This window comes from Dendrobates tinctorius, unplaced genomic scaffold (genome assembly GCF_039654945.1).
Source record: "Dendrobates tinctorius isolate UK_male_01 unplaced genomic scaffold, ASM3965494v1 ptg000250l, whole genome shotgun sequence".
In the NCBI taxonomy this organism is placed as follows: domain Eukaryota; kingdom Metazoa; phylum Chordata; class Amphibia; order Anura; family Dendrobatidae; genus Dendrobates; species Dendrobates tinctorius.
Window position 1 is genome coordinate 24692332 of NW_027361917.1, and position 22245 is coordinate 24714576.

The 22245-nt window shown below is 48.2% G+C and overlaps 1 protein-coding gene across 4 annotated transcripts in view; it reads right to left on the reverse strand.

Annotated features, from left to right (window-relative positions):
- Nucleotides 1-13900, reverse strand: part of RIOX1 (ribosomal oxygenase 1) — a 68293-nt gene extending 54393 nt beyond the window's left edge. For 2 of the 4 annotated variants that reach the window (XM_073557529.1, XM_073557528.1), the window contains exons 1-7: nt 13671-13900; nt 12280-12501; nt 10410-10555; nt 9687-9786; nt 7899-8012; nt 6165-6271; nt 5362-5469 (exon numbers count right to left, since the gene is read on the reverse strand). In XM_073557529.1, the coding sequence (XP_073413630.1) occupies nt 5362-5469; nt 6165-6271; nt 7899-8012; nt 9687-9786; nt 10410-10555; nt 12280-12501; nt 13671-13745 (872 nt within the window). In that variant the 5' untranslated portion in view covers nt 13746-13900. The remainder of the gene's footprint in view (nt 1-5361; nt 5470-6164; nt 6272-7898; nt 8013-9686; nt 9787-10409; nt 10556-12279; nt 12502-13670) is intronic. The other 2 variants (XM_073557531.1, XM_073557530.1) reach the window with 2 other exon arrangements.
- Nucleotides 13901-22245: the final 8345 nt, after the last annotated feature.

The following is a 22245-nucleotide window of genomic DNA, read 5'->3' on the forward strand; positions in this document are numbered from 1 at the left end:
CCATTGGGAAGACTCTTATCGCACCAACGGAAAAAAGCCTTCCAGTACCTATAGTAAATGCGGGAAGAGGCTGGTTTCCTGGCTCTGATCATAGTTTGAATAACCTGACTGGACAGACCAGATTCCTTCAGAATTGCGGTCTCAACGGCCATGCCGTCAAACTCAGAGACTGAGAATTCTCGTGGTAAAGGGGGCCTTGCGAGAGAAGGTCTGGACGGTCTGGAAGCCTCCAGGGGACGTCCGCGAGCATGTTGACCAGTTCCGCGTACCAAGGCCGTCTTGGCCAATCTGGAGCGACTAGAATCACTGGTACGCCTTCCGATTTTATCTTTTTGACCACCCAAGGGATCAGTGCCAGAGGCGGAAACAGATACGGAAGTTGAAACTGGGACCACGGAGTCACCAGTGCGTCGCACGCGACGGCTAGAGGGTCCCTGGACTTGGCTACGAACTGCGGCACCTTGTGGTTCATCCGAGATGCCATGAGATCGACATCCGGGGTGCCCCAACGGTCGCATATCTGAGAGAAAACTGCGGGGTGCAGGGACCATTCGCCGGACGCTAGGCCCTGGCGACTCAGAAAGTCGGCTGCCCAATTTTCCACACCTGGGATATGCACGGCGGAGATTGCCGGAACATAACGTTCTGCCCAGCGGAATATCTTGGCCACTTCTGACATTACTTGCTTGCTGCGCGTGCCCCCCTGATGGTTTATGTACGCCACGGCCGTGGCGTTGTCCGACTGAATACGGACCGGCTTGCCGGATAGGAGGGGCTGCCAATGAAGAAGGGCCAGGAAGATTGCTCTGATCTCCAAAAGATTGATTGGGAGGAGAGACTCCTGTGGCTTCCAGCGGCCTTGGGCCACTTTCTGATGGAACACGGCTCCCCATCCTAGAAGGCTCGCATCGGTGGTGACGACTTGCCACTGAGGCGGAAGGAAGGACCTCCCTTGGAGAACTGACGCTGGCCGTAGACACCAAGTGAGAGACTGCCTCACTCTGAGAGGAAGCCGAATAGGACGGTCCAAGGACATCGTGGTCTTGTCCCAGGCTGAAAGCAGAGACAGCTGGAGGGGGCGCAAAGGGTACTCCTTCCATGGAAGCCACCATCTTCCCCAGGACCTTCATGCAGAACCGAATGGGAATGGGAGCAGGCATCTTGAGAGTTCTGATGCCCTTGGAAAGAGTTGTAAATTTTTCCCTTGGAAGAAAAACACGGGCTAGCTTCGTGTCGAATTCCATGCCCAGAAAGGTCAGACGCTGGGTGGGGATCAGAATGGACTTCTCCTTGTTGACTAGCCAACCTAGGCGGCTGAGAGTGTCCAGGGTTATCTGAAGGCTCCGGAGACAGTCCTGGCAAGACGAACCCTTGATCAAAAGATCGTCCAGATAAGGGATGATGAGGATCCCTCTGGAGCGAAGGATGGCCATGACGGTCGCCATCACCTTCGTGAAAACACGGGGCGCTGAAGCTAGGCCGAAAGGAAGAGCTGTGAACTGAAAGTGGTCTCCCTGAAACGCAAATCGAAGATACTTCTGATGCTGCACACAAATTGGAATGTGCAGATAGGCATCCCGAATGTCCACCGAGCAGAGGAATTCCCCGGGCTCCATGGAAGCAACCACCGACCGAAGAGACTCCATCTTGAAATGAAGAATCTTCACGTGGCGATTGAGCAATTTGAGGTCCAGAATAGGACGAAGAGAGCCGTCTTTCTTCGGGACTACAAAGAGATTGGAGTAGAACCCGGAAAACCGTTCGTCTGAGGGAACGGGAACAATGACTCCGGCGGAAAGAAGGGAGGAAATGGCCTGCAGAAAACCCAGAATCTGGGCCCGCTGTCGCGGAGGCCGAGACCGGAAAAACCGTCTGTTCGGGAGTGAAGCAAATTCGATCTTGTATCCGGATGCGACGAGTTCTCTGACCCAAGCGTCGTCGACAACGGACAGCCAAGCATCCGCGAAAAAGGAAAGTCTGCCTCCCACCCTGGAAGAAATTCCAGGTGGGGTTGACCCGTCACTTAGACGAAAATCTGCCGGAATTGGCTCCTGCAGATCTGGAATATTGTCCTCTAGATCTCCAGCGAGGAGCGGGTTTGTAGGAAGGTTTCCTCTGATCCCGCTCCCTGGTGGTGGCCGGCCGATCCTGTTGAGTGGCTCTCTCCGTGGCAGAGAAGGGACGAAAGGGCCTGAATGGTCGAAAACCCTTTCTGTTGAAAAGACGTTTTGGTCGAGATTGGGGAAGCGAAGTACTTTTACCTCCAGTGGCATCGGAAATTATCTGATCCAGCTTTGCTCCAAAGAGTCTAGAGCCATGGAATGGCAGATTGGTAAGCGACTTTTTTGAAGTAGTGTCCGCATTCCATGACTTTAGCCAGAGGACTCGGCGTACAGCTACTATGTTGCTGTTAGCCCTTACACGCAGCCGGCGGCGTCCAAGGAGGCGGCCAAAAGGTATTTACCCGCATGGTTAATCTGATCTGCCAGATCCGCCAATTCGTCTTGAGGAGCTGACGCTAAGATGCCTCTGCGAAGAATTTTTGCCCAAGCGGAAATGACTTTCGCCACCAAGGCGGATGCGAAAATAGGGCAGAGAGAGGCGCCGGATGCCTCAAAGATAGACTTAGCCAGAGATTCAATCTGCCTGTCAGTAGGATCTTTGAGCGATGCCCCGTCTGGCAGAGAGAGCACAGTTTTTGAGGCTATCCGGGAAACTGGAGGATCCACCTCGGGAGCCTTGGACCACTTTGAGAGCAGTTCTGCTTCAAAGGGGTACAGAACGTCCAAGTACTTGCGACCTGAGAAACGTTGCTCAGGGCGCTCCCAGTGTTTGGATAAGGTAGTATCGAAATCGTTGTGATTGGGAAACGTTCGAGACGGAGGTCTGGCTCGTTTAAGGAGAACCGAGCATTCCTGAGGTGGAGCCTCATCCTGTTTAATTTTTAGTGTTTGGAAGATAGCTGCAATAAGACTATCGACCATGTCCCGCGTTTTAGAAACGCTGTTCCCCTCTGAACTAGCTTCCGATTGAGAATCATCGCCTGACTGAAGGTTGTCATCCGAGGAAGGAGAAGGAGGCCTGGGAGCGGAAAGGCCCTGCGAGCTCGAGGACGACGTGGACAGAGCCCGCTTCCTAGAAGTCCTTCCCTGTCTGTCTCTCTGAAGGTCGCGGTCAGGTGTGGACGACTCACCCCGAGAGGCGGTCGGGGCAGAGGTGGCTGAGGATAGCTGAGGCAATCGTTCTAAGACCTGGACCAGCGACTGTGATACTTTTGTCAAGTCAGAAACAGACTGTGACATTGTAACGGCCCACTCCGGGGGGGGGGAGAGAGGAGGGAAGAGCGCCCTCCGCCCGGGACTCTGTGCGTTCCTGAGATGCTGACATATCTGAAGGACTGCAGGGGGGGCAGAATGGGGACGACCGACCCGATGCCCACTTCTTTTTACAGCGCGCACAGGCGTAATAGGTAGCGGTGGGCCTGAAGGGTTGGGCATAAGTAAACTGCACTGAATGGCCGCAGAAATTAGGGAATAACTGCCGAGGAGAGCTAATCCTTGCCTCAGAGCCGAGCCTACCGAGATTCTGTGCGAGCAGGAGAAGAAACGCCGAAGTGTCCCCCAAACAGCGCAGGAAGGAGTGATTCAGGCATCAGGAAATCCTTGTGCTGGAAGATGGAGGCGGAGCTTAGCGGCTGCGCCGTGACTGGTTAATAGCGACGGAGAGGGCATGGCAGAAGAGGGGGGCTGGCATCCAAAGAGAAAGAAGCCCTGTGATGGGCTAGAAAAGGCGCGCTGAAAGGAGCGCGCTCAGGAAGGGAGGAGGGAGAGCAGAGGAATTCCCCGCGCTGAGGTGAAAGTGAAAGTGCCTCCCACCCTGACGGCGCCGCAGCCCCATGCCCGACATACCACGCTAAGGATGGCAATCTGACCCGGTCCTGCCGCTTGCGACGCTGCGGTGAGTGAGGAGATCCCCAGAGACTCCCTGACTAGAGCAGGGAAAGAGGAGGAACGCAAGCGGCTGTGTGAGCGCGCGGCAGGCAGAAAGGGCAGGAGATTCAAATCTGTGGACCTGAAACCAACAAGGTCCCTTCTTCTCCCATGTCACTGAAGCTTATGCGGGGCCGGAGGGAACGTACAGGCAGTTACCTGACGTCCCTGAAGAGGATGACCACAGGGGCCCACGGGGAAACGGCAGGCTGCTGGGAGGGGAAGGAGTCCTCTGTACCCGCATCCTGCAGAAGACGGCTTGGAACACCTATGATCGCCGTCTTCCTCTCAGCCCTGTCCCGAGAAAGGGGTGAGGAGGGGGATTCGGCAAGGACCAGCCACCTGTCCGCAACCCTTATCACCGGAAGGTGATAGGGAAAAGTCCTGCCTGCGGTACTGAGAGTTGCGATGTGGGTGACACCACACTGCTCGCTCAGCCGCATGATATAGGAAATCAGGGTGATAACTATACCCTGTTTCCCAATGGAAAAAACCTAAAAGACAAAAGAGGGAGAAAATTAAAAGTTCAAACTAAATCTGAAAGGAAAATTGGATTAAAACTGCGGATCTGGGGAGATCCCGGTCCGCCTCCTACAGACACTAAGCACAAACTGAGGTGCTTGGTGCCTGTCGGTGGGTGTATACTGCCGGGGAGGAGCTAATTTTCTTGTTTTTGCATAGTGTCAGCCTCCTAGCAGCAGCAGCATACACCCATGGTAATCTGTGTCCCCCAATAAGGCGATAAAGAAATTGATGTCCATTTCATAGGCTGGGATATCTGTGATTTAATCAATTGGACTAATCCTATAGGGGCTAACACAGCAATAATTCAGAATTACAGTATATAGTTAGAGGGTTGTACTTGAATGAAGCTCAGCCTGGACAGAGTACTAAGGAGTAAGATGGCAGCACACTTGGGCCTCCAGGAAGCACTTAGCTGACATGGTAATTCATTTGTCCTTGCGATTCCATTGCGGTGGGACGATGGTAGTCGGTGTGCACACACACTGACGATGGTGGCATATACTAATATCAGTGTCTGTGATTAACAGCAGCATTTACATTGTTAAACTGCAGCGATTGGAGTGCGCTCTGGGCACTGCAGTTAGAGGCAGATACTGCCTATGTAACACAAATGGATCTACGTGGTAAGGAAGCAGGCTCAGCTCCTGGGCTATCTTCATACAGCCCTTAACTTACGGAAAAATTGTTCATTATAGGAGGTTACTGAGTGAAGGCTGGAAGATGGTTTCCTACATAAAGTGTCGTTTACATTTCCCCTGCTTGCTGCACACACACAAGGACATGTGCAGAACTTCTGAACCCCATCATTACATGGAGAACTGTACAGCTAGAGTCCTTCAGGACTAACCTTGGATTGTAGACCCTCCAGTGTTTCTTGCCTTCCAGCTGTACAACAAAGGCCTCAATGTCATCATAATGTGGTGCAAATCCCTGAGTGCTAGGAGGAGTGAGATACCTGTGGGAAAAAAAATAAACTCGTTAAGCTACATAAAAGAAAATGAAAAAAATAAAGTTTCCTTCCAACAATCTTACACTTAATGGGATTATCTCATCTTGGCAAAGCATCACCAATTCACAGGATTGGTGATAACTTGAGGATCATGGACTTCCGACTGCTGGACAAAGGAGTAGACAGAACATGCAAAAAACATTGCTACAGATATTGTAGGTAGATGGAGGCCTGGTAAAGGCTGCTGTGCAAACCCCTGACAATCAGTTGTTTGAATTGATGATGACCAATCAGATCACTAATCTGATTTTTATAGATTGTTCTTAGGACTGACCAGTACAGAGACACTCTAAGGCCACATGCACACGTTCAGTATTTTATATCAGTATTTGTAAGCCAAAACCAAAAGTTGATGAGAAATACAGAAGTGGTGACGTGTTTCTATTATTCTTTCCCCTGATTGTTCCACTCCTGGTTTTGGCTTACAGATACGGAGGTAAAATACTGACCAAATACTGAACGTGTGCATGTGACCTAACAGTATGCCATAAGACAGACACACAGTAAACAGCTAATCACCGAGGAAGCTCCAAAGTGAAAGCGGTTGTCTCATTAAGAACCGGTGATATTCTGTAAAACCAAGAACCCAATCTACATCCTGAATAGAAAAGCACAGAGGCGGTATAGCATGGCATACATACGTGTTTGCACCAACCATGCTGCCGAAAAGCTCCTGTAGCACAGACAGAACGTTCCACACCGTGGAGGAGAAGCTCTGAGGATTCAATAACCTCAGCGAACACCCATTCTGCAGATACAAGACAAAGCACAGGTTGTAGTGTAACCAGAAATACATAGATAACTAGCAGCCACCGCATGTTTATATTGAGGCTTTTATAAAGAAACCCCATTATTAGCATACAGGCTCAATATTGCAGATACATTTGGAAAGCAGCATGCATTCCAAAAGGGTATAGGAACTTATTTTTCTCCCCATCTCATCATCCCCCTTACCAACAAGGAAGGATCTGTGCCCTCCCATAGACATTTAGGGTTTTACTTTTGCTACTACAGGGGTGAGAAGATGATTAGTAGCACCTCCTGCACCACATGAAACTATTTGCTGACTCGGTCATTCATCTAGATCGCAGGCATTTGAGTCTGTTTAGATTGGCTCAATCTGTGATGTTATCTGCTTAGAGTTACAAGTGTAAAGCCCCCGTCACACTAGCGAGATCGCAACAACAGCGATCTCACCAGCGAGATTGCTGTGTGTGACAGCTATCAGTGACCGGCCCCCTGCCGGGTATTACTGATCGCTGTTGAAATGGCTGGACATTTTTGGGGTCGCTGGTCTCCCGCTGGTCAGCACGCATTACTGCGTGTGACAGGCGGGAGACCAGCGAGCAGGAGCTAGTAACTAAGGTACACATCGGGTTTCTAAGGGGGCGCGCTGTACCTAGAAACCCGATGTGTACCTTAGTTACCAGCACGCTGATGCAGGGAGCTGGTAACCAAGGTACACATCGGGTTTCTAAGTGCTGCGCGCCGCTTTTAGAAACCCAATGTGTACCTTGGTTACCAGCTCCCTGCATCAGCGCGCTGGTAACTACGATACCCTGCAGGTAACTAAGCGACATGCGTCGCTTGCTACCCGCGGGTCGCTGGTCCTGATCGCTGGTGGTTTGACAGCGCACCAGCGATCACATAGCGACACACCAGCGATCCTGGCAAGATGATATCGTTGTCGGGATCGCTGGTGAGTCGCTATGTGTGACGGGGCCCTGAGCGATGTTGAGCATCATAAATTCTATTTGAGTCAGACTTTTAGCCACAATATGAATTTCTATACATTTTTTAAACAGCCATTATACTTTAATGCAAAGTTGCATGAAGGTTAGACAGGAATGTATTTCAAGTTTTGCTTTGATATCTCCCTTTTTTAAAATCAAGAAAGTTTTATTTAATCAATCATCAAGATTAACAACAATCATTTCGGGAAAAAATAGTATCATTATACAAAGTATAATGTATAAAGTAGTAGATTATAAGTAGTCCAGAAAAAAATAAAAGTTGGTTGTGCATGTAAAGAACACTAACATCGGGGAAATGGGGTTTGCTGGAGGTCATGAATTTCCCAGAACACGAGCAGGTGCTCATCACAGAGAACTAGCAGAGCTGCAGCAGATAAAACAGTGCATTACCAAAAATATATATCACGAAGCCCAGTAAGTGACAACACTGGAATCAGAATCAGTTCCTACTCTATGCTTCTCTCAGATATGGAAAGGTAAACCAGGTGACAGATTCTCTTTAACAACATATAAGTGGCAAATATTGCCAATTTTTTATGATTTTTGCAATCAATATGTTTATGGAACTATTTCATTAATACATTAAGTTCTTGAAAGCAATTTTTTAGGCATTTTTTTTACCTTATAGTAGTCCCATACAACCATGGGTAAGGCTCTGCCAGGAGGATTGTGTGTCTCTCGTACGCCATCAGTATAACTGGTAACATCCAAGTTAACACCAAACTGTACATTGTCCTAGAATTTCACAGGTAAAATACATCACGTTATACTCACTTTTTAGACAGACAACAAAGATAAGAAACATCTTATAGACTTCCCCTTTTTGCTGCTCCAAATGCTTCAGGTCTAGACATATATTCACTCCGGGTTATGGTTAGAATACCTTTCTATATGTTGTTAGGGATGAACAGACATGCTCGGCAATACTCTTATCACTCGAGTATCACAGTGCTCGAATATGCTCCACGTAAAACTCGAATCCTCGCCCCGCATCTTAGGTGTCTGTTATACAGCCAATATGCATGCGGGGATTGCCTGCGAGTCACTGTAATGCCATAGCCATCTTGGTTGTGTGGCATTACAGTAATTGGCTGGCTGTGTGACATCAGAGGTTATGAAAGGACAGGCGCCGCCCGGCTTGGCACACTGACGCCATTGCACAGTTCTGTGACGCTTCAAATTGGAGGGATAGAGTGCTTGTCTAGGCCTGTGTGTGCACAGTACAACAAATCAGAGGCCTGTGCTGTTGATACTGGTGCTGAAGCTGAGCCATCACACTAAAGGTACTGTCACACTTAGCGATGCACCAGCGATCCCGACCAGCGATATGACGCGGTCAGGATCGCTGGTACATCGCTAAGTGGTCGCTAGTGAGCTGCTACACAGGCAGATCTCACCAGCGACATCGCTGGGGTCTGGGGTCATTACTTACCTGTCAGACGAGGCGATCCTGACGTCCTCCCGCCCGCGTCCACGCGTCGCTCGTCTCCACAGCAGGAAGCTGACGACGAGAAACGGTCCAGGACGTTCTCGCGCGATCAGCGATAACCAGCGGGGGAGCGGTCGGAGGTAAGTATCAGACATAGCGATATCGCTATAACGTCACAAAAACCAGTGACGTTATAGCGATATCGCTTAGTGTGACAGGGCCTTAACAGTCCTTCTAAGGGCTAATCACTTGCAGCACATACAATCTGCATTTAGCCTAGGGAGGGAGAGAGACACAATACAGTCTGTAGACAGGGATTACGCCTGTGCAGTCCCCACTGGCAAATATATAGCTGCAGTGTTTTTTATGGGTGCTGGAAAAATGGAATGTATTTTGATCCTCTGCGACATGTCAATGGCTGTAAACAAAGAAACTTGTAAATAACTCATGAAAGAATAAAGTTCACGTTAAAACCAAGCACACCATTGTTTTTCTTGTGAAATTCTCAATAAGTTGATGTGCAACATGACCCTCTTCCCACTGGAAAAAATAAAGTTGGATCCAAAAAGGCCAACTTCAAAATGGCCGTCATGGTCACCACCCATCTTGAAAAGTTTTACCCCTCCCATATACTAATGTGCCACAGACAGGAAGTTGATATCGCCAACTATTCCAATTTTATTTAGGTGTATCCATATAAATGGCCCACCCTGTAGATGTGTGCTACTTCTACCAGCTACAATAATCAGAAGAAATATCTGGTCACTTTTTATTGTAGGGTGCATGGATAGTCTACAACATGTCCATTAACCTTGCATCTGCTGGAATGTTATTGGTGGGAAAAAAGTCAGAGGGTCAAGTTGTTTGTACGTCTTAATGGCCAAATCTACAGATATTAACATAAACTTTATATACAATCAAAATCTGTTGATTCTAAGTTAAAAGCAGAAACCACCATCAGCACCAAGGCAACAACTCACTTCTCGAAGGATCCGATCAAACTCTGAAGTAGAAAAGAATCCATTGTAGTATTTGCTATTGTGTCGTTTTAGCAAAGCAGGCTTCTTCTCCCAAATACATCTGAGAACAAAAAAGGGGGAATGGACACATATTTCAGAATAACGCCATGTAGGAAAAAATTAGATCTAGAAATGGCCTATCAGTATAGCTCTCCAACCACCGCTGGTGACAAACTAAGTTTACGGCCAGCTAAGGAGACACCAAGCTAACATGCCCATAAACCTTCTCCTGAATGCAGGCCAAGCATGATGACCAGCATTTTCCATATATTACCCCAATGTTTAAAAGGGTTGTTGTACTGCTTGGAAAATCCCTTCTTAAATGTTGTAGGGCCCTGCAAAAAAATTACCAAAACGTACAATTACCTCCCACACCGATGCTATTCAAGTAATGTCAGCACCCGCTCTTCTGGTGCTCCTGAGACATTTTGATGCCCTGCAGGCGGCAGCAGTCTGGGAAGTGTGAGTGCTTTAGCGGCATAACAATGCCACACAAGCTGTGGTCGACCCAGTGTTGACATCACTGGAGCGGCGCCAGTGCGAGAAGCAAGAGTAGCTTTTTTTTATTTTGCACTGGGAAATACAATTTTTAAAAATAAGATGCTCAAGTAGTGGAAAAGCCCTTTAATGTAACAAACTTAGCCACCCCAGCGAACGTAGAAGCATGATAAACGTGTCACCTACCTGAAGAAATCATCGGGTTTAACAGGAGAAATAAGCCACTCAAACAGGGTATTAGCTCTTTCCTTACTGTTCTGGATTCTTCCCAAATTCTGCAGTACAGAGTCTAGCGGAGGGCCCACGTGCTGTTTGTTGCTGTTCTCTGAGCTCTGGGACAAGGAGGAAATGGTGATGATACTTTGGTTGCTAGAAAAGGTATTTTTCCAAAAATTCCCAACTGAATGGACATTGAGACTAAAAACCTTTTATGATCCCCCAATCACCACATTGAGAAGTTCTAGATACTTGTCATCATTAGAATGAGGGGACATTAAGATTGTAGGTAGCAAGGAGTGAACGTGCTCGAAACACTTGGGTGTTATCCGAGTATCTCAGACATGATCGTACATTATGTTCGAGTCCCTGCGGCTGCATGATTTGCGGTTGTTAGACAGCCTCAACACAAATGAGGATTCCCTAATAAACAGGCAATGTGCACGGTGTTGTAGCTGTCCAACAGCCACGAACCATGCAGCCATGGGGACTCGAACATATTATCCAAGCACATTCGCTCATCACTAATTGTAAGGTGTCTTTTTAGCTTTTGTCTTCCGCGATGCACCAGGTCCTTTCATTGCAGGTTGCTCTGCTTATCTGGAATGCTTTTCTTCTTCTTAACCAACAAAACCCTTATAGTCTTCAAATAATTAAATGGTGAAATATAATGTCTCCAATTGTCAGCTAATAACAAAATAGCAAACTTGCATGTAACTTTATAAGGACTTTTGTCGATTTCATGTCCATACACCTGTGCTAGGAAAAAAAAAAAAAAAAAAAATTATAAAACCAGAGTTCATAACCCCTCCGCAGGTCCAGTGGAGCCTACCGCTCCAGTCACTTCTCGACACCCTGCACGTGACTGCTACAGCCAAACACTAGGCTCAGCGACACATGCTGTCTACATCACCAGCGATTGTCTGCAGTGGTAATGAGCACTGTTTATCACTGCAGTCTGTAAACGGAAGCAGACGCAGCGACGGAGAGGCCTTGCTAGACATGTGGAGGTGAAGTAACTGAATTTATTATTTTTTTACTGTCTCTCCTAAGTGTAAGACACTAAGGTTGTCACTTCCTTCCAATTTGCAGCTCGCTGAATGTTGGCAGGGCAAAAAAATCTACAGCACAAGAGACGCCTAGACGAGTAAAAGAGGCAGGTCTGTAGGAGCTCTTCTGTCACTCTGAGGAAGAGGAGAGGTATTTAGGGATATGCCTCCAATTAGGACATTATACTCCCGATGGAGGTGCATTACCGGTAATTAAAGAGTAGCAAGGAGCGCATGCATAGTGCTGGCAGTCTTCAGAATCTGGACAGCGCCGAGAACGCAAGTGGACAGCAAAGATGGCAGCTCTCGGAGGAGAAACAGATGAGGATTTTAATGTTCACACGTTACCTAACCGCAGAGAGGACTGAATACAAGCAGCACATCGTTTTATACATATTCCTGAAGAAAGTACAGGTATGCGCAAATTCTGTTTTTTGAAAGTCACAAGAAATTAAATAATAATTGGTGCCATTTCCAAGGGTAGAGAGGCAGGGAAGCCACTAGCCATGCCTTGTTTGCCCAGGAAATGCTATAGGGTGTCCCTGTGATAATATAAAGGAGAGTTCAGACATTGCAAATTTACGGTGAGCATTCTGCAGCACAAATCCACAGAGAGTTACAGTACAGTGGATGGAATTACAAAATGGCATCTACATGTAGATATCCCAACTATGGATTACACATGTGTAGGGATGACATGAAATCTACGGTGAATCTGCACCAACTCCCCTGGTGGAGAATTCTGTCATATGTCAGAGCTACATCATGATCTGGGTGTGGGAGCCGATTACCTTTAGTCTGTGAAGGCGCAGTGCTTTTCCATTGGCGATCTTGTTTGGGGTTTTGCCTTTTTTACACAAGCTCTTTTTCTTAATTGGATATGACACACGGCAATTAGCTTCTTCTTGGGGTTCAGAATTTCTCAGCAGTTCTTTACTCTTGGACTTCTTCTTTTTCAGCACCTTTTGTGGTGATTTTGAGACTGACCCTTTTTTCTTTTTCTCCAAACCCAACTAAGACAAAAAAAGGGGACATCAGTACAACTGGAAAAACTACGACTACACAGTCACGTCATGTTCAAGCGAAATGGATCCTGTTACCAACTGTGGCAGCACAACACAGGGTTTCTTACTTAGTTTCAGAACATTGATGCGAGTCTCCACAAGATAAATTTCACCCATACAATGTGCTGGACGATGCGAATTCGGATGGTTCAGTGAACACAAGTGGATTCACCTGCAATCAATAGCCGGCAGCACTTTGGACGCAGCGGACATGCGCTGAGTCCAAAGCGCTGCCAATTCCTGATCGTGGGCACATACCCTTAGGGTATATTACCACGGTCAGTAAACGCTGCGGATTGGATGCTGTGTCCAGCCGCAGCAGCCAGATGTTACAGCATAGTGGAGAGGATTTTAATGAATCCCATCTGCACAATGCGTGCAGGGATGCCTCCGGCTTCCCTGCGTAACCAGACATGCGGCGTGTATTTCTAGACCGCAGCATGTCGATTTATCTTGTGGAGACGCTCAGTCTCCACAAGACAAACTACACCGTCTATGTATAGGATGCGGTGATTTGGCACGGTTCAATGAACACATGCAGAATCACCGCACATACAAAAGTCGGCAGCGCTTTGGACGAAGCTGCGGTCAAAGCACTGCCAATACGGACCGTGGAAACATACCCTTATTGTTCAGGAGTGCATCCCTGTCCAGCCCCCTGCTTGCTGGAGGGCATCCAATCCTGCCCGACTGGCAGTTTGAACTACTATCCCTTTGTGCCACTGGACCAAACGGTGCACTCTCCTCTGCCACTACGTGAGGCGGCAGCCGCAGAGGAGCAAACTAGTCAGGTTGGGAGTTAAAGGTGCTCTCCCGGGATCCGACCAACTCCTTAGCATATTCAGTCACTGTTATCTGCAACATAAATTGACCGGCACTGCGAATATTAATGTCATGGCATGTCAATTTATAATGTGGACATCACCAGAGATTTTCCCCTTGAAATGTGTTAGGTGCATCATAATAGTAACTAAATCTGCTTTAGTATTTTGGTTTTGTTGCAGGGAACCATGCTGGCACTTGTAGTCCCACCTAAAACTAGTAACTAGTGCTCTGAACTCTCAAGTCATGGCAACCTACAGTAATAGGACACAACACTGAGGTCGGATACAACTGACCTGCGGTTTCGTCTCCTGCTTTGCCTTCTGGTATGCAGCGAACGCAGAAACACGTGGGGGAGCCATCGCCTCCATATACAGGAATCAGCTAGTAAGGGAAACACCACGTATGAAGCAGCTTCAGTTGCCAGTGCTACGTCATGACGTCACCGGAACGTCTTGAAGTACATGAGACAAATAACCGGAGAAGATTGGAAAGTGCTACATCTAGTGGTGACGTGTGCAATAGCACGCGCGCACACAGAGAATGGATTATTTGCTTTCTTTTTATGGTGTTTTGGTTGTTCTTCCACTCAGCAGTCTATTGCACCACGATCAGTGACACGAGAAGTGTTAGACAGAAGCAATCAGTCAACGGCAATTACTCCAGAAAAAAAACACCTTTTCTAGATAGGTTTGCTTGTAGGGATCAGTGCGGCTGTCATTATGGGGGCACCCTGAGTGATTACTCTCTTTGGAGAACTGGGTGAAATCATGGAGACGTTCTAGGTGGTATTGTGCTAATGTTGTTGCACTGCATCTGAGAACCATATTGCATAAACAGCTTACAGCGAATTGCCGCAGTTTTACAGCAAGAAACCTCATGTTCCTGACTGCAACATGTGAATATGTCCCAACCATCAATAAATATGGACTCCCAGAGCTCAGTTTATATATATATATATATATATATATACACATACATACATACACATGGGTCGCCCTCACACCCAGGGCAGCGGGGTACCCGGTACTGGGCCGGTGTCAGGGGGATGTGTCACAGCAGCGGTGACCCGGTCCGTGGCCCTGGGCGCCCAATGTCAATGGCGGTGATGTTAATAGTGTAATAGTTTATTTAGATGGTTCATGACGCCACCCGTGGTGTTTGGCAAGCAAGATGTTGAGCCAACGCTGCATGCAGATCCACTGGGACTGATGGTGTGGTGCAGCAAAGAGGGTGTAGCTCCCCACAGGTGGAGCTGTAGTCCCAGGGCAGTGTGGGTGCAATGGATGAGGAGAGGCGCAGAATGGTGTGGAGGCTGGTACCCAGGTGTAGCGGTGCTGAGGGTGTTAGCGGCGAATGAATGGAGGACACCAGGGCTTGCAGTTTCAAAGCTTTACTCACAGTTCGTGGTACCCACTGGTGCCTGCCTCCGTGCCGTGTCCTCCGGGGTAGAGACTCAATCAACCTCCCGGGCAAGTCATGGTTCTCCTCTCCAGCACTCCGCCAACATGTACCTTTTTTGAACGACTCCTCTATTGCGCCTTTAGTGTGAAGAGCTCCAGTACCGTGGTACTCTGAAGTTCCTCCTGTTAGATGTTCCTAACAACTCTACTTGTATGACAGACAGCTGTAGCCTCTATTGGGGACTCCCTTCTCAGAAGTCCTGGCTCTCTATTCAGTTGCTGTTGTGCCCCAAGTCTTTGATGGGAGTAGTGCATTTACAGCCAACTACTCCACCGGTGTCTGCTGCAGAACCATAAGTGTCCATACAACCTCGGGGACTGGGCTCCGGCCTTGCGCTGAGAACCTATAGGCAGGGTTCCTCTTCCAACCCACAACTCCTCTCTGTTCTCCTACTCCTTCGTTCCGCGCTGTTCCTTCTCTCTCTTATGGAAGCTTAGGTTGCAGGTCTACGTCTTTCTCCTTCTCTTCTCTTTCCCGTGCCAGCTGGCTCAGATCACTGAGGCAGCTGCAGCACTCTTTCTAAACTGAACTCAAACTGAACTCAAAACTAACTTCAGAACTGAACTCCTCTCGCCTGACCTCCTGTCAGACTGACCTTCTTCTCTGGGACTCACCCCAGACTGACCTACAATTCTAAACTTTCCCTCTCTTTTATACTAACTCCACCCACCTCCCAGCACATCTCGTGTTACGAAGCATGGTTCCACGAAGGGTGCTCTGCTACCCCCAGCCTGAAGCTGCTAGGCGGAGCTACTGAAATATCCTGTGTGTGGGATGCATATGTTGGAGTGTGGAAAGGAGTTCCCAACTTACCTAGGCGAAGGTGCAGTACCTCTGTGGCGACTGAGCCTCAGGGGCACCTCATACCCCCCCGTTAAACACAGCACGTCCGCGGGCTGCAAGACAACAAAGTAGACAGCAAAGAAACATACAAAAATTTTGTAATGCATAACAAACTTTTCTTATACTAATCTTCCTAGTATAGGAGGTACTCATTCTTGAACGTTACAAACATTTCTATCTTAAATCCTATCTAAAATTTTTAGTTCTAAGTGCAATTCTCAATTCAAAGTGCTATTCTCTGTAACACATTTTCTCTCATTTTCTTCTCTAGTACGCATTTATTGTTCTACTTTCACTGTCTCTTCTAGACGCAAGACGCTGACCGCAAATACCTGGTCCGTCACCTGTCTACTTTCAATTCTTTATTCACATCACTCATCTCTAGATCAGACATTCCTAATTCTTTTATAAAAGCCATTTCTCAGTTACTAATACTCTCATAAAACACATCAAATACTTCACAGTAAAACATTCAACAGTTATTCTTGTAAGTGCTGGACACCGCTCCCAGCCGGGATTTCTTGCAGTGTCCTTTGAGGTAGACATCATCTTCGAAAAGTGTCCATGCAAAAACATTATCTTCGCAAAGTGTCTCTATATGTAAAACCAAGAAAGGGCACCTAAAGAGGTGCAAACTATTTACAATAAAAGTTTTAGATCATACAGCATTCATGATCTCCTCAGTTCCAAATGTAGAAACGCTGCCAATCAAAAACAGGGCAACAAAAGTGCTACCGGAAAAACATGATAGCAAAACAAGGCACAACTGGTGCAAACAAACCCTCCTGGGTAACGAGATTTGAAAAGTATTTCTTAATTGTGGTCCCCTCCTGGGGTTCTGGAAGAACTGGAACTGTCCTCACCCTGATTTTGGTTTCTCTCTAAAGGACCTTGAAGCTGTGGCAAATGGAACCCATGATGTGTCTCAACGCCCATCAACTGCTCTTCCACAATAGATGACTCCGTTGCTCTGGTACGAGGTCTAGCTCCTAGGGCTTCTACATCCTGGCGGCGCTGACAAGCAACTGCCTGGGGACTTGGCAGTGAAGGGATCCCAAGATCACCGTCCCAAAACCATCCAGACCCCCCTCTGGCCTGTAGATGTCGGATCAGGCACGCCGGCTCTAACCGTACTCCCACCAGCATGGTCCTCCTCCTCCTCCCCATCAACCCATTAGGAAGGCCGGGATATATACCTGGGAGTTCCCGACGGTGCGGCCTCTGCTTCCGTTCAGGGGTGGGGGCAATAGGCGCTGTCCGGTGAGACACCGGGGATGGCGGTGGAGCCAGCAGCAGCTCCAGTTCCGTGGGGGTTGCTGGCGGGACCTGCGCAGCCACGCCAGGTCCAAGCAGGAGCTTCTCTTCCTCTGCTTCAGCTCCCTGGGCTGTGTACAACTCCGGTATCAGCGGCAAAGAAGGGACAGAGTACGCTGCTGGTGGCATGGCAGCGGCTCCAAGCTCCGTGGGGTCTGCCAGGAAAAGATCCGGGGCAGCAGCGGTGGGTACCGGTGTCGCGGGTACCGCAGGTGTAGGCCCCTCCGGGGCGCGCTGCCGGCTCAGTCTCCCCAAGGCCTCCTGCCTCAGCCGGGTGGTCAGCGTGACTATTTCTTCTTCCAAATGCCGGCGGTTCATCTCATAGTTCGGGTTGGAGCCGTCAGCCGTGGCGCCAGGGAGATCCATTTCCCCGCGCTTCGCAGGCCTCCTTCCCTCACTCTCCAAAATGGCGCTCTTCTTCCTGCCTCGGCCTCTTTCCCGCCACTGGCTTCTTCTGCCCCTCCTTCCGGGGGGCGGCGTCTTCTTCCAGGGCCTCCATACCAAGCCAGTATAAGAACCCCTCGGGGGGTGAGCCATGTCGCTGTCACATAGTAATTCAGGCAGGGAAGGCCCAATACTCTTTGCGGTCTTTTCTTAGGACCTGCCATCTCTTCATGCCCTTCTTCTCCGTGCCAGCGGCCATTTCTAATGTCCATTTTACAGTCTATCAAATCAGGTCTTCTGCACATTTTCAAAAGCACAAAGTCTCACAAATTTCAGGCGCACAGAACCCGATGGTATCGGGTCTCGTCATCCTGTTCATGACGCCAAAATTGGGTCGCCCTCACACCCAGGGCAGCGGGGTATCCGATACCGGGCCGGTGTCAGGGGGATGTGTCACAGCAGCAGTGACCCGGTCCATGGCCCTGGGCGCCCAATGTCAATGGCGGTGATGTTAATAGTGTAATAGTTTATTTAGCTGGTTCGTGACGCCACTTGTGGTGTTTGGCAAGCAAGATGTTGAGCCAACGCTGCATGCAGATCCAGTGGGACTGATGGTGTGGTGCAGCAAAGATGGTGTAGCTCCCCACAGGTGGAGCTGTAGTCCCAGGGCAGTGTGGGTGCAATGGATGAGGAGAGGCGCAGAATGGTATAGATGTTGGTACCCAGATGTAGCGGTGCTGAGGGTGTTAGCAGCGAATGAATGGAGGACACCAGGGCTTGCAGTTTCAAAACTTTACTCACAGTTCGTGGTACCCACTGGTGCCTGCCTCCGTGCTGTGTACTCCAGGGTAGAGACTCAATCAACCTCCCGGGCAAGTCATGGTTCTCCTCTCCAACACTCCGCCAACATGTACCTTTCTTGAACGACTCCTCTATTGCGCCTTTAGTGTGAAGAGCTCCAGTACCGTGGTACTCTGAAGTTCCTCCTGTTAGATGTTCCTAACAACTCTACTTGTATGACAGACAGCTGTAGCCTCTATTGGGGACTCCCTTCTCAGAAGTCCTGGCTCTCTATTCAGTTGCTGTTGTGCTCCAAGTCTTTGATGCTGTGAGAGGAGTCTGCTGTGAGATGCTGTGAGAGGAGGAGGAGCGCCGAGAGATGGCTGCTCTGGCATGAGGCTCCTGAGTTTTTTTAGTTTTTTACCCCGTTTAATTGTTAATTCTCCCTTTGGTTCACTCACCATTGCGTAGCTACAGGATTCGGCAGAGCTGGGAGTAGTGTGGAGACTGCGATCAGCTGGGACCAGTGTCTTTCTGTCCTCATGGAGCTCCGTGCCTGGATTCAGCTGGGAGAGAGTGAAGCTGCTGGCTGCCTGCCAACTTTCCTACAACTTGTACCTATTTCCAGCAAGCAGATGATCCCAGGATAGGAAACCTGGTGGAGTGTGCGGTGCTGGAGTTGTTCTGGAGATCTTGTGGTCCACGTGGAGCTGTAGGGCTACAGGATTCGGCAGAGCTGGGAGTAGTGTGGAGACTGCGACCAGCTGGGACCGGTGTCTTTCTGTCCTCGTGGAGCTCCGTGCCTGGTTTCAGCTGGGAGAGAGTGAAGCTGCTGGCTGCCTGCCAACTTTCCTACAACTTGTACCCATTTCCAGCATGCAGATGATCCCGGGATAGGAAAGCTGGTGGAGTGTGCAGTGCTGGAGATGTTCTGGAGATCTTGTGGTCCAGGTGGAGCTGAAGGGGTGAGCTGGGCAGGTTTGGACTGACTGTTGGCGTGTCCCCTGATGTCCCTGTCTTGTTGCACCCATGCCCTCCCCCCCAGCAGTGCTGGGATTACCCTTTATGGAAAGTTGTACATTTAACTCTGCTAAGCTGTGACTGTTCAGTCTTTATAGCTACAAGCTGAGTGTAATCATGGCCACTGCACTCTGTAAACCTACTCTTATGATTTCAAGGGACGATTTATTATTCTGGAATCATCCGCAATTTCTCATGGACTCCCCTTCTTGGAGCATGAATGCTAATTCAACAATTGAGTACATAAAATCCATTACTTCTGTGAAACCTGTGGAGGTGTACTGCAAGAGAGGTAAGAGAGGAGGCGTCCTGGCACGCCTTCGGAGGAGAGGGTTCAGAACAGCTCTTCCTTCACTCCACTTGGCTAATGTCCGTTCCTTATCTAACAAAATGGAGGATCTGAGCTTACTTTGTAACATGAGATCTGATATGGCCAATTCAGCTGCTCTTTGTTTTACTGAGACCTGGTTGAATGAGACCATCCCTGATTGTAGTCTGGATCTACCTGGTTTTGTTATCTACAGAGCTGACCGTGATTGTGTAGCTTCAGGTAAACAAAGGGGGGTGGGGTATGTCTCTACATCAACACTAGCTGGTGCTGTGATGTTAACATACTGGGAAAAGGTTGCTCTCCAGATCTAGAGTACCTTGCACTCAATTGTAGACCTTTTTACTCTCCAAGAGAGTTTTCATCTATGGTTCTGGTTGCAGTATATATTCCCCCTCAAGCATCTGTTAAAGCTGCTATTGGTGAATTAGCTTGCAAAATATCAGAATGGGAGAAAGGAACTCCAGAAGCATTTGTGATCGTAATGGGGGACTTTAACAAAGGAAAACTCAACCTGGATCTCCCCAAATTTACTCAACATATAAACTGCTTCACGAGAGAGAACAATACACTTGATCACTGCTATACAGTCATAAAAGGGGCCTACAGGGCAGTGAGGAGTGCAGCAGTGGGCTTTTCAGATCATTGTCTAATTCATTTAATTCCAGCCTACAGGCAAAGGTTGAAAACATCCAAACCTACAGTTTATACAAAGAAGACATGGTCTGAGGAGGCAAAATTGCAACTACAAGCATGCTTTGAATGCACGGACTGGGAGGTATTCCAGGAAACATGTTCGGGTCTGGATGAATGGGTTGATGCAGTGTCCTCATATATCCGTTTTTGTGAAGACACGTTTATTCCATCCAAATCTGTCCACTTTCGGGGAAACAACAAGCCGTGGTTTACAAATAAAGTCAGGTTGATCCATAAGAGAAAAGAGGAGGCTTATAAAGCAGGCGATATTACTGAATTCAAGAAACTTAGGAACTCGCTATCTAAAGAGATCAAGTTAGCCAAACACGAGTATGCAAAGATTCTGGAGGAAAGGTTCTCATCAAAAGATACTAGATCTGCATGGAGAGGATTAAGAGAGGTCACCAATTATAAAAGCCACCCCACTATAGTGAACCCCAGCAGAAGTCTGGCAGCAGAGTTAAATGAATTCTACTGCAGATTTGAGGCAAGCTCTACACACAGTGGCTATTCATCTCTAAAGGGCATGTCACACTAAGCGATATCGCTAGCAATATCGCTATAACTTGTGACGTTATAGCGATATTGCTAGCGATATCGCTATGTCTGATACTTACCTCCGACCGGCTCCCCCGCTGGTTATCGCTGATCGCGCGAGAACGTCCAGAACTGTTTCTCGTCGTCAGCTTCCTGCGGCGCTTCCTGCTGTGACGACGAGCGACGCATGGAGCCGGGCGGGAGGACGCAGGATCGCCTGGTGTGACAGGTAAGTAGCGACCCCCGTCCCCAGCGATGTCGCTAGTGAGATCTGCCTGTGTGGCAGCTCACTAGCGACCACTTAGCGATGTCCCAGCGATCCTGACCGCGTCATATCGCTGGTCGGGATCGCTGGTACATCGCTAAGTGTGACAGTACCTTAAGCTCCTCAGTCTGTTCATATAAAGATCATTCATTGTGCAACACCTAAGTAGTGATCTCCGAGGCAGAGGTGATACGCATCCTGAAGGGACTTAAGGTCAAAAAGGCACCTGGCCCTGATGGTGTATCTCCAATGTGTCTGAAAGTATGTGCTACCCAGCTTGCCCCTATACTGACAAATATATACAATGTGTCACTGAAAGAGTGCGTTGTACCTCAGTGTTGGAAAAATTCCACAATTATCCCTGTCCCCAAGAAAGTGGGATCCTCTGAGTTGAACGACTATAGACCAGTAGCACTCACATCTGTAGCTGTGAAAGTCTTCGAAAGAATTATGATGTCCCACCTGATAAAATTCACACAGAAGCTATGGGACCCGCTTCAGTTTGCCTATAAGGAGAATTGTTCGGCAAACGACACTGTCAGTCTGGCACTGAAGTACATTTTGGATCATACAGATGAACTGCACTCATATGTCCGGATTCTTTTCATGGACTTTAGCTCAGCGTTCAATACCATTGATCCGAATTTACTTCATAAGAAAATGGTAGCTCTTGGAGTCCCTCTCAACTTATGCTTGTGGATTTATAACTTCCTGACAGCCAGGATACAGAGTGTAAAAGTTGGACCATTCACTTCGGACACCTTGGTCACAAACATCGGGGCACCTCAGGGGTGTGTTTTGTCCCCGTTACTGTTTTCTCTCTATACGAATGATTGCATCTCTTCAGCAGACTCAGTAAAAATCTTGAAATTTGCCGATGATATGACACTGATTGGTCTCATCAGGGGAAATGCTGAAGACTTGTATCGGAGTGAGGTGGAAATCTTGTACTCAACACTAAAAAAACTGCTGAGATGGTTGTGGATTTTAGGAAAGATCAACATGAGATACTTCCAATCTACATCCATGACTAAGTGGTTCTTAGGGTCACAGAGACCAAATTCATTGGTGTTATCATCTCTCATGATCTTAAATGGGGGAAAAATGTGGATGCTGTTATAAGAAAAGCACAACAGAGGATGTTCTTCCTGCATCAGCTGAAAAGATATGGTTTGTCTAAGAATCTGCTGATCTTATTCTTTAATGCTGTCATCAGATCTGTGATTTGTTCCTCTCTGAT